Here is a 12,306-nt window from a genome sequence, read left to right on the forward strand (position 1 = left end):
TAAATCGGGACTCTGGGCCGGCTATTTCATTACGTTCACTTTTTCTGCTAAAAACCACTCCTTTACGATATTTCATGTGTGTTTCGGGTCATTGTCCTGCTGAAATGTCCATCGAAGGGGCATATTGTCCTGTGTAAACGGAAGCATTTGTTCTTGCAAAATGTGGAAATAAACAAATCTGTCCATTATACCCTCTATGAGATGTAATGAGCCTGCCCCATAAGCAGAAAAGTATCCACAAAATTTTCATCTCCACCTCCATGTTTAACGGTACCTCTTCTTTACTTAGAATTGAATCTTTTGTTCTTTGGACGTCTTATCCAGTGTATGCCATCAGAATTGTACAAGTTAAATTTAGTTTTGTCAGAGAATAGGATGTTTATCCATTGGCGCGGCGTCTAATTCAAATGTTCTTTTGCAAACTTTACCGGGCTCTTCGATTTTTAACAGAAATGAACGGTTTCTTTGCTGGTTTTCTTCCATAAAGTCCAATTTCATTAAGTCGACGTCTAATAGACCTCACTGACAAATTTACATTTGGAATTTTCCTTTTTATTTTTACTGCATCCCAAAATGGATTCGGCCTTGACAATATTCCTATTTTTCTGTCAGTGATTCTGGCGGTTTTTCGGGGTCTTCCGGATTTTGGAACATTAACTAAACTTCTTCTTTGATTGTACAAAGAAATTGTTTTTGAAATAACTGACCGATTCAGATTTAATTGCTTTGCAACATCACTTTATCGCTCTCCAGATTGAAACTTATCAATTATTAATTTTCGCATATCTACAGACAAACCTTTACCTTTAGGCATCTTCATTTAGCGTATATACTACGTGTGGCAGAGAAGTGCACGAAAATGAAAAACCTTTAAAATGTGGAATGTATATTGTACAACGATTACACTTCTCATGTGATAGATTTAAAGAGTAGACAGACAAATCCCGAATTGGCCTTTGACCTGGTCAGCCTCGGACGGCTGTTTGGAGAGTAATCCACAAATGAGGTCGACAGGGTACCAGAGTCCTGAGGTTATGGCTCTCCCTTGAATTGCCAAACTTGCCCCTTTCACATGTTAAATAAAAATTATCAAATGTCAACTGGTTATTTTTTAAGAATAAACATGCTCAGGAAGCATAAATCTTGATTTCCACAATCATTTTCAACTTTTAAATATTGCTTCCCACAAAAACAAGCAAAAGATCAATCAATTCACAACAAAGTGCACCGAAATATTGATGTTGCAAAATTCAGCAAGTTGGCGGCTTTTTTGAAATGTCAATCTAGGACCTATGAATTCAAAAAGGCTAAAATTTTGGAGGAAGAACACATCAAGGAGTTTTTGCAGAAATCTCCAGATACAAAATATTAAATGATAAAGTTAACATTTTTTTACATTGATGCATCTGTAGCTGATTTTATGTTGATTTGAAATTCGCGCCTCGCGCGGAGAGGATGTATCAATGTATCATCTGTCAACCAGAGATCGTGATCGAATATTGGGGCACGAGTGCATCGTGGAGTGTCAGGGTTGGTTATGTGAAACCGTTTCTGACGCTGGTTACAAGCAATTATGAGTTCTCCAAGTAGTTTTAATTTCGACTCGGTGGAGAACAATCAAAACGGGGCTGGTGCTGCCCAACCACCCCAGGAACATGTGACTTTGACGGTTGACGAACTTATAGAAAGTACTGTTCGTGCATTGATGTTTCAAGAGGAAGAGGCTCGCCGGCACCCAGTTATTTCTCCTCTTATGTCGACAAGTGTTGCTCCATCATCTCCGAGATTTCAGAATAGTGAGATTGCGGCTCTATTGCCACCATTTGAGGGCTTTGAAGATGATGTATCGGTAGTTTAATCCCAGAAAAGTCTAGAATACGATACGCTGTAGTCTATAAAAAGTTTGAAGGATGGTGCGGACTCAAGAAAGTGAAAACTATCAATGAAAAGGTACTGCTATACTTGGGCCAACCAACAGATATACTAATAAAAAAAGGGGATGTGGCCTAGTTGCGTAGAACGATATACGCCGAAGCCTGTTTCACAATGAAGCAGGTTCTTTGCCATTTGTCATTCTTATAAGTCTTGAAAAAAAACTATTTTGTAATACAAATCGAAAAATGCCAAGGAAAACAAACAAACATAAACACGTGGTCAAACTCCCGAAGCGAGGTTAAAACGAATGAGATGCCGGTTGCCGTCAAGTAATTTTTATGGATGTACATCAGGCTTTCGAAAATCTGCGCACGTTTTGAATAAGCCAATTGGAAGCTGCTATTTAAAATACGCGGGCACTATAGGGGGCGGTTTTATTACTATATCTGTTGGTTGGCCTAAGTATAGCATATTTTGAGAGTTTAAAAACACTGAAAGCATCTACACTGTGGACTACGAGTCGAATACGATTCTGAGAGCTGAACTGGAGTCAATCTGGAGTCAAATTTACGAATTGTGTGTGTAATAATTTCGTTTTAAACGTTTATAGATCTTAAAATAATGTACTGTCGCGAGCAAAAATAAACTGGTCGTCAAAATCATGCTTTGACGCAATCGAAAATGCTCCATTGTAAAACGGTCGTAAATATCATTACCTATCATCATGTTGTATGACATTAATTGTCATTTTTTAAATAACAATTCAAATTTTTTTGACACTTTGTTGGCATGGGCATAATCAGGCAGGAATTTTTTTTTCATTTGTAACAATCTATCCATTTTGAAATGACATTGACGACCCGAATTTTTTGCTGGCGACAGTATGTACAGTCGTTAACCAAAATAAAATAGGACAAAGTGTTACCTTAGACGGTTTCACAATTCAAAGATTTGTGTAGTGTAACTGGGACGTATGTGTCTCAGATTACAACTCGATATGACTTGACGATTGATCTACAAAAAGTTAGGTTGTGTTTTTTTACTTGTCATCTTGCCACTATCACTATGTTCAATTAAATGAATAAATGATTGTGAATTTTTGAAAACTGTCAGTAAACTTGTTCATTTGTAGGTATTTGGTTCTCTAAAGTAGGAAAACGAACATGTATTTGCGATTGTAAATTAAAACGTTTTATTCTCAGCTATAATATAACAAGTGGTATGATTATTATCGATGATATTATGAGTGAAATTGTGCTGGAGATTTCACGAGTCCGAAGGACGAGTGAAATGTCCTGCTTCAATTTCACGAATTTAATATCATCGATGATTAATTGATTAATCATACCACGTGTTATATTCGATGAGACAATATAATGAATGAAATACAAAATTATTCATTTATTTATTATTATACTATCCCACCTCCACCCGGCGGCACGGCAATTTTGCCGGAGTACATACACTATTACGGATATTACTATCAAGTAATAGTGCAGTGCTTATCAACATAATTACCGGCGTCTTGCCTCCGCATTTTGACTTTGTTGTGTATTATGTTCTGTGTCAATGTTAAGGAACTTCCTCACGATGTGACATGAGTATAATAATATACCTTTTTGAATTTCAACTACCAATGTGTTATCTAAATCCAGAATTTTTAAATTTTTAAAAAGAGATTGCGGTACTATTCCCGTTGCTGAAATTACAAGTGGTAAAATCGAAATTTTTTCCAAACACCAAAGATTTCTCATAGCAACGGACAGCTCTAAATATTTATTAATTTTTGTGTTATATGTCTGTGTTATATTATGTGAATTTGGAACAGCTATATCTAAAAGATATGCTTGCTTTTGTTGTTTATTTAAAATTATAATGTCTGGTCTGTTATGCTTAATATGAATGTCAAAATGTGTTACACAGTCTAGGACTGGTTTTACAAATCTATGAGGGGCATGATGACCAACTCAATAGACCGGGACCAATGGCTTAACGTGACTTCCGAATCACGAGACAGAATATAACCTTTTTTTTTTTTAATTTCTCCCTGGGTTGGAATTGAACCCGGGACCCTCGCGTCCCTGAGCCGAAACGAACTCCCTTAGGCTATATTCTGCCTAAGAATATATTATTATTATTATTATTATTATTATTATTATTATTATTATTATTATTATTACACCACCCAACAGACATGTAGTCCAATTAGAGGGTAGGAAAAACCAAAATCAGTATATTAATCTGTATTGAAGCTCATCCCCTTTATGTCTCTAATAGTGCAGTTGAAAATATCGAGGGAAGGTAACTTATTAGAATTATTATGACACATCATGAAGAGCGGAGAAAATTTTTGCGTATTAATGCGAGGAGTATCCATATAAAAAGTCAACTGATTTCTGGATGCCAGCCTAGGTACATGAAAATTAATTTTACCCAGCAGTTCAGGACAGTCGAAGACGTTGTTAATTAGTCGATGTAAAAAAATAAGGGAATGGCAAACGCGGCGATGCAAAAGACTGTCTACATTCCAACGACGTAACAGGTCATGTTGTGGATGGCCGTTCTCTGGATAAGTGCCATCAACTTTGAAACTCAAGTACTTTAGAAGACGTCTTTGTATTTTCTCAAGATCCTCAATCTGTGACTTATAACCAGTAGACCAAACCACACTAGCATATTCCAATTTCGATCTCACGAAAGCAAAATAAAAACGTTTCACAGTATCAGTATTATTGAAACTCCGAGAGTTTCTGATGACAAACCCAAGGGATCTAACCGATCTGGTAACCATGCCCTCAACATGATCTAAGAAGGACAAGTTACTGTCGAGAGTTATTCCTAGATCAACATGTTTTGTACAGCGTTGTAGGTCTGAGATGTCAAGAGTATAGTGATGATGAATAGGCTGAGTCTTTCTGGTAAATGACATAATACAGCATTTATCCTTGTTTAGTTTTAGACCATTGCTGTTGCACCAGGTTACCACTTCATCAATGGTATCCTGCATTCGCAGGCAGTCAACAGCATGGTCAATTCTTGAGTAAATTTTGAAATCATCAGCATATAATAAAATTTGAGAGTCAACAACATCCGCTATATTATTAATGAAAACATTAAACAAAAGTGGTCCAAGAATGGAGCCCTGCGGTACACCAGATGAAACATTGATCACGTGTGATTGAAAGCCAGCACAATTAACATACTGACAACGACCACTGAAATATGACCTAAAAAATTCGACAAAATTGGTACAGAGTCCAAATTTGGAAAGTTTTCCTAACAGTATTGGGTGATCAATTGTGTCAAACGCTTTCGACAAGTCCGTGAATACAACATCAACTTGAGAACGATCATTCATGCAATCAGCCACAAACTGCACAAAACTGCATAAGTTTGTAACAGTAGATCGGCCCTTCACAAAGCCATGTTGAAAGTTCGATAACTGGTTTTTCACGAAGGGGGATATCGTATCGTGAAGTAAAATCTCAAAAACCTTAGCAAAGCTCGACAGCAGAACCACAGGCCTATAATTGTGAATTTGTTTTCTATCACCTTTTTTATAGATCGGACAAATTATTGAATTTTTAAAAACAGCAGGGAATGTCGAGGAACTTAACGCACGGTTAAAAATTATAGTAAGTGGGGTTGTAATATTGTCACAAATGTTTTTAATTACAAAAGCAGGAATACCATCCGGACCAGAGGATTTTTTAGTTTTGAGTTTTTTTATTGCATCACTCATATTAGTTACAGTAAAAGTCGGAATAGTTAAGCAGCCGGAATTGCGCGAATACATATCGAAGTGATTATTATCTGAAACTGTTGTGGAAGATGAGGTATGCAAGTAGGTATAAAATTGTTTTTCTTAATACAATCGATATAAGACCAAAAACTTTTAGGATCTTTTGTTATATTTTGTTCCACTTGTAATAGTATATTAAGTATAAAGAACGGTAATGACAATGTACGGATCGAAGACAATTGTTTGGAGGAGGAGCTTGCGACGACTCCAATATTGTCTGAGATCCGTACATTGTCATTAACGTTCGTCATGCTTATGAGATTTTTTGCGCGATTGAATATTTATTACAAAACATTCCTAACTAGAATGCAATGCGATACGACGCCCTTCACATCGTGTTGCCACAATGTCGGTTTTTGTATCGCGTTTCTAAGGCAATCTGCAAACAACTACCGCCATTGCAGTTTTTGTGCGCAAATATCGCCAGTTGTGTTGAAAAACAAGCAGTAAAATGAGTGATATTAGTGATTCCGAAAACGAAGTGGATATTGTAGAAGAAACTTTGAATGTGGGGTGCGTCACAAATAAAGAATTTTTGAAACTAACGACCTCAACGTGTAATTAAGAAGACAAGGAAAATTTTTGGTATGAAAATTTTGATAATACTAATGTCGCGGCAAGTTCGCTAATATTATTTCATTGCAGCGGCAAGGAATGCCGACCACAAGAGCCGTGTGAGTTTCCAGAAAGTGCTAACATCTTGTCTTCAACTTCTGTCTACATAAATCAAGAATTTTGGAAACCAGCGAACTCAATATGAAATCAAGAAGACAAGGAAAATCCGGGGTATGAACATTTTGACAATTCTAATGTCGCGGCAAGTCTGTTACTAAAATTGTTTCATTGCAGCGGCAAAGTAGGCCGACTACAAGAGCCGTGTGAGTTTCCAGAAAGTGCTAACATCTTGTCTTCAACTTCCGTCTACATAAATGAAGAATTTTCGAAACCAACGATCTCAATTTGTAATCAAGAAGACAAGGAAAATGCGGGGTATGAAAATTTTGACAATGCCAATGTCGCGGCAAGTTTGCTAATGCTATTTCATTGCAGCAGCAAGGAAAGCCGACTACAAGAGCCGTGTGAGTTTCCAGAAAGTGCTAACATCTTGTCTTCAACTTCTGTCTACATAAATGAAGAATTATTTTCGAAACCAACAACCTCAATATGTACCTACCTAATCAAGAAGACAAGGAAAATGCGGGGTATGAAAATTTTGACAATGGCAATGTCGCGGCAAGTTTGCTAATGCTATTTCATTGCAGCGCCAAGGAAAGCCGACTACAAAAGCTTTATGAGTTTCCAGAAAGTGCCCCCACATCTTGTCTTCAACTTCTGTCTACATAAAAATTATTATAATAATGGATTAATTTTGAATAAACTTTACTTACCGTTCTAGAACACCAAAAATTACTTACCATCGAGTTTATCGTTAGCAACGAGTAAACAGAGCTTACCATCTTGGAAACAGACGTGGTAAACAACCAAATAGAGTACAATCGCGCAAAAAATATATTTACAATGGGCACGTTTGATTTCTAACTTGATAATCTTTCTGATAGACTTGAATTCATCGTAGAATAGAGGAGATTTGCTTTGTTTGTATATTAGTCAAAGTTTATGTTTTTGTCTCAGCTGCTTAACGATTGAGCTATTAAACCAAGGGGGATATTTCGATTTGTAAAAACGTAGGGATCTTGGAACACAAATACTAAATATATCATTCAGTTTGCTATAAAACGCCTCCATCATAACGTCAATATCAGATATAGGTTTTAGAAAAGACCAGTCAATGTCAGACAATTTTTTGTTTATTGCAACAAAATCAGCTTTTAGAAAATTAAAATGTTGTTTCTTAGATGAAATAACTGATGTGTCATATTTATAAGCATATTTATAAGCATATAGAATGTGAAGGGGTGGATGATGAACATCCTCTTTACACAATATATCAACGGCCTTGCTAACCACACATTTCTTGTTCGAGCAAACTAAGTCCAGTATTCTGTTGAAGTCATTAGCGATATTGTTGTTCTGATGAAAACCCATGTAATTACAGAATTCAAGAAAGATTCTAGATTTGTTGTCTTGGACGCCACTTAAAGCCAAAACATAATGAGAGATATTGAAATCACCAATAATGATAACGTTTTTATTCAATACAAAAGTCAAGAGATTCAAAGCTATCAAAAAGCTTCACATACACATCAATAGAAGAGTTAGGTGGGACATAGAGAGCAAAAATGTAAAGAATTGAGGTCTTGGGAATTGATATTTTTACACAAACAATATCAACATTCGGTAACAGAGAAAAATCCGTGTTGTTCAAATCAATTCTTTCCACAACAAAAGCGGTGCTCACAACAACAAGCACACCACCCCCCCTAGAACATTGGCAAGTAATAAAATCCCTGTCAGATCTGAAAATGTAATAAGAACTGTTACATAGTTCATTGTCCAAGACCGAGTCATTCAACCATGTTTCCGAGATAATAACCACATCAAACTTTGATGAAATAATGCCATTGTAGAGTTCGGTCAATTTATTCCTTAGACTGCGCACGTTTTGGTAATAGACCGACAAGTGCGATTTGCGTTGGTTTACTGGGCTTACGTGTAAATGTGTTTCATCAACCAATACTCGCAAAGGTGAGAAAGAAGGTGATGGCTATGCTGAAATGCCAAAGACATCTCTTTTGGCTTTAGTCAGTAATTCCTGAAAGGATACATATTTACCAGATTCCCAAACAAAATGACGAGTATCAATATCTCCCTTCTGACGTGAATTCAGATTAGTACAGTTAATACATCGAAGAATTTCGGATTGACATTCTTTAGTATTATGCTTTTCTCCACATTTCGAGCACGCCAAAGCATTATTGCAACTGCGAGAAGTATGACCGTAGCCGCAGCATCTGTAACAGCGAGTTAGTTCAACTGCATCAAAAATGTTACAGGTGTCAAGACCAACAATAAGATGACTTCTAGACAGAGCCTTCCTGTAAGTCATTAAATCAACCTGCAAGACAGCCCTGAAAACTTTATCATTCTTTTTCAATGCAGAAAAATTGAGTAGTTTACAAACCGAATTAGTATCAAAAATATCAGGATTTTTTGTTGTAATATATGAAATTACTGAATCTTCTGGAATTATGTCAGAAATACCAACAATACAGATTCGGGGCAATAATTTTCTAGGTTCGTGAATATCATACTTTTCTGATAGTTTTTCTACAGCAATCTTTTTGAAATCGTTAGAGTCACATCCTACCAAAATACCGCCATCCTTGATTTGTTTAACCTTACTAAAATGAAAATCTTGATTTAATATATCAACTCCACTTAGAATATCATTTATTGTTTGAGACTTATCTTGATTTTTATTTTTTGGCTTGATAACAAAGGTTTGTTGATTCTGGGGTTCTTTATTCTGAGCCAAAACTTGAGAATAAGTAACATTTGCTTTACCTTCATCCTTCAGACTTGTACCATCAAGTAATGAGCTCAATCTTTTAACCTCATGTTGTAGTAAAACATTATGATCTTTAAGTGTATCAATTTCAGTTTTAAGGACAACCATCTGCTTATTTACACAGCTTCGCACAATATCCATGATCTCTACACCCAGTTTTTTCAAAAAATCATCTGCTGAATCTGGCTGCACAGATGACTGATGCCGAGAACCCGATGAACCAGAATTCCCGAGAGGATTAACTTTGTTTTGTGTGGGACTAGTCGATGCACACCAGTTACACTTCCAATTCTTAGCCTTTCCAGCCGATTTTAACATCTTTAGCTCGTCATCATCTATCCCGCAACAATTCACATGATAATCTAACTTGCAAGTAGAACTACAAGATAAGTAATCGTCATGACGGCTAATGGAGCGATTACACTTACCACATTTACCCATCTTTGTCACATATTTAAAAAAAAATAATAAAAAAAATAAATAAATAAAAAACAGCTGATAATTATTAACGTTAAAAGATAGTGATTAGAGAAATATATAAACGCCTCCTGCAATGTATGGGTGCAAGCAAGATCGCAACAATCGGCTGGCACCCACGTTAGAGAGAGAAACCGGTTATTAGCGATAGCGTACTTACTTAAAGTTAGTGAGACAGTAATCGAGGAAAAAAAAAATCAAAACAACGTAGAGATTAGATCAACGGTAACAAACTCTAAATAATAGCCAACACTAAATGCAAAAAAGTGAGGATTTACTGTGAATAAAACACCTTCAAAAGCTAGAACTTCACAGCACAGCACAGCATGTGTTTTGTCAAATTTGTCAAATTGACAAATTTATTTCAATCAAAAATCGTAACGACGAAAGTAAATAAGAAAATATTTTTTTGTTTTTTATAATCGCTGTGATAGCCATGCAACTAAGGACTTTTACGCGTTTTCATTGAATCATTCATGATCACGTGATACATGAATTATATTGTCAAACTTTGCCCATTAAATTAAAGTAGTTCGGTCGTCACATCGATACCATTGAATTTGGAACAAAAAGTGTAAAAATCAAAAGTTGAACACTTTTGGAATATAAATCCGAAATTTTTTAAGGGCCTTACCGAGTTTAATTTTGAACTCGATTTTGAATAAAAATGGAATGAATAACATGGCGCCTTATGGACAAGGGTTTCGCGGGCACATAAAAATTGAAATTGTGCAGTAGAAAACCATTGATTTTATGACAAAAAACTACTGTATCGATAGAAAATGACCTAAGGAATTCACTGGTGTGCTTAATTATCAGCCTTACCGAGCATTCTAAAGAGAAAAATTGCGAAACTAAGAATAAACAGCTATTAATGCGGAAGTGTCAGCCATTGTTCAGACGACCACGTGAGACGTGATGCACCACCAATGCTAACGCAACGCGACCAACTCTTGTCACTCAGGTGTGAGATAACTAATTACAGACCTATTGCCATTATTAACAACTTTTCAAAAATATTTGAACTTGTACTTTTTAACCGCATCTACAATCATGTTGCACATATGATATCCTTCTTTCAGCACGGTTTTCAGGCCCGAAGATCTACGGTTACAAATTTACTTTCGGTAACGCATTTTCTCCAAGTAAACTTGGACGCTCGTAAACAGATTGATGTCATCTACATGGATTTCTCAAAAGCGTTCGATCGTGTTGATCACAAGTTACTCTTGACTAAACTGGATAATTTTGGTTTTTCGGACAATCTAATTCAACTTATTGCGTCTTATCTTAGTGACAGGGCCCTGTTCGTTCAGTACAGAGGTTTTAGTTCCGGGCTGTTTCAGCAACTTTCTGGAGTTCCTCAGGGATCTGTCCTTGGTCCTTTGTTCTTTGTTATATTTAGCAACGACATGACTGACCTCCTGGATGTGCCTTTTCAACTATACGCAGATGATCTAAAAATTTATAATGTCATACAAACCGATGAAGACTGTCTTAAACTACAGCGCAATATTGATCTGATTCAAAACTGGGCAAGAACTAACAACCTTCTTCTTAATATTAATAAGTGTAATGTAGTAAGTTACTCGAGGAGGGACACTATTATCAGGTTCAACTACTCGATTGAAAATTCGGCATTACAGCGTGTTAATGAGTTTAAAGATCTGGGAGTTGTGTTCGATTCCAAACTTACATTTCGGAGTCACGTTGAATATGTTCTGTCTAAAGCGTATAAATCTCTGGGCTTCGTCATACGAAATGGGAAATTATTTGATAATCCACAAACTCTCCTTTGTCTCTATAAAACGTATGTAAGATCTACACTTGAGTACGCCAGTATTGTTTGGTCACCCTGTTACAAAGTTCATATTTGGTCTCTTGAAAAAGTCCAGAGACGGTTTGCCAAATCTTTCATGTATTTTTCTTCTGGTGAGTATCCACAGAGAGGTGTGCCACACGAGACCCTTTTAGAGCAGGTGCAGATTCCATCCCTAGCTTCTAGGCGTAAATTAGCCAGCATTAAGTTTCTCTCGTTTTTAATTGCTCAGTTGATTGCCCCTACTTGTTATCTCAGTTTTCCATCAGAGTTCCCTCTTTTAGTTGTTGTAAGCATGGTACCTTCTATCTAGATACTGCAAGAACCAATCTGCTACAATATTCTAGCCTATATCAGATGGTTAAGAATTACTCTGATGTGGAGGGAAAGTTAGACGTTTTTTGTACCAACAGGCACTTAGTTCGTATACAACCTAATCGAGTTTCCATAGTCTTCTCGCCATGAGAATCAGTAGTATTAATAGCTGATCTTTTTCAGTTGACTCGTAATTGGGTTTATACACCTGTGAGTCAGCTTTACAATAATAATAATAATAATAATAATAATAATAATGGTGGCAGGGGTTTTTCAAATCTAGAAATTCTACAACATAATCAAATTGCTTCAGTAAAAAATTATTTTCTTAATAGAGCTCGTGATAACACTTTTTTTAATGCTTTGGTTTCAGCGGATAAAGGCTACACACCTTTAAATTTAAGTGATAATATAATTGCAGATATTGTTGAGCCAAATATACCTGACACTATAGCAAATATAAAACAAAAGTCTTTACATGGGAGATATTTTAAAGAGCTAGAACAGCCAGAAATTAATATTCAAGCTTCTCATGCATGGCTTAAAAAA

General features: G+C 36.1%; 1 protein-coding gene and 1 long non-coding RNA gene across 7 annotated transcripts; one reads left to right on the forward strand and one right to left on the reverse strand.

Moving 5' to 3' along the window:
• Nucleotides 1–5,007: 5,007 nt before the first annotated feature.
• On the forward strand, nucleotides 5,008–7,075 carry LOC138130186 (uncharacterized). 3 transcript variants are annotated; one of them, XR_011159520.1, is made up of 5 exons: nucleotides 5,790–6,262; nucleotides 6,323–6,463; nucleotides 6,527–6,667; nucleotides 6,731–6,879; nucleotides 6,940–7,075. It is a non-coding gene; the product is annotated as an uncharacterized lncRNA (long non-coding RNA). The 3 variants fall into 3 exon arrangements; XR_011159519.1 differs by having other exon boundaries at nucleotides 5,008–6,463; nucleotides 6,728–6,879; XR_011159518.1 differs by having other exon boundaries at nucleotides 5,790–6,463.
• Nucleotides 6,322–11,982, reverse strand: LOC138130185 (uncharacterized). 4 transcript variants are annotated; one of them, XR_011159516.1, is made up of 5 exons: nucleotides 11,320–11,982; nucleotides 8,760–11,080; nucleotides 8,642–8,706; nucleotides 8,411–8,589; nucleotides 6,322–8,347 (listed from the first exon to the last, which is right to left on the reverse strand). XR_011159516.1 is itself a non-coding variant. In XM_069046591.1 (4 exons), exons 2-4 carry the CDS (start codon nucleotides 9,577–9,579, stop codon nucleotides 8,462–8,464), a joined length of 1,017 nt encoding a protein of 338 aa, XP_068902692.1. In that variant the 5' UTR covers nucleotides 9,580–11,080; nucleotides 11,320–11,979; the 3' UTR covers nucleotides 6,322–8,461. The 4 variants fall into 4 exon arrangements, 1 of the variants encoding a protein (XP_068902692.1); XR_011159517.1 differs by having other exon boundaries at nucleotides 6,322–8,058; nucleotides 8,120–8,589; XR_011159515.1 differs by having other exon boundaries at nucleotides 6,322–8,589.
• Between the last annotated feature and the right edge of the window lie 324 nt (nucleotides 11,983–12,306).

Source organism: Tenebrio molitor, chromosome 5, assembly GCF_963966145.1.
Source record: "Tenebrio molitor chromosome 5, icTenMoli1.1, whole genome shotgun sequence".
NCBI classification, from domain to species: domain Eukaryota; kingdom Metazoa; phylum Arthropoda; class Insecta; order Coleoptera; family Tenebrionidae; genus Tenebrio; species Tenebrio molitor.

Excerpts from the sequence above, each read along its gene's own strand:
- LOC138130185 (XM_069046591.1), bottom strand. Across the intron at positions 8,590-8,641 it reads TAGAAGTCATCTTATTGTTG|ATGCTGCGGCTACGGTCATA; the intron begins GTCTTGACACCT and ends TCGCTGTTACAG.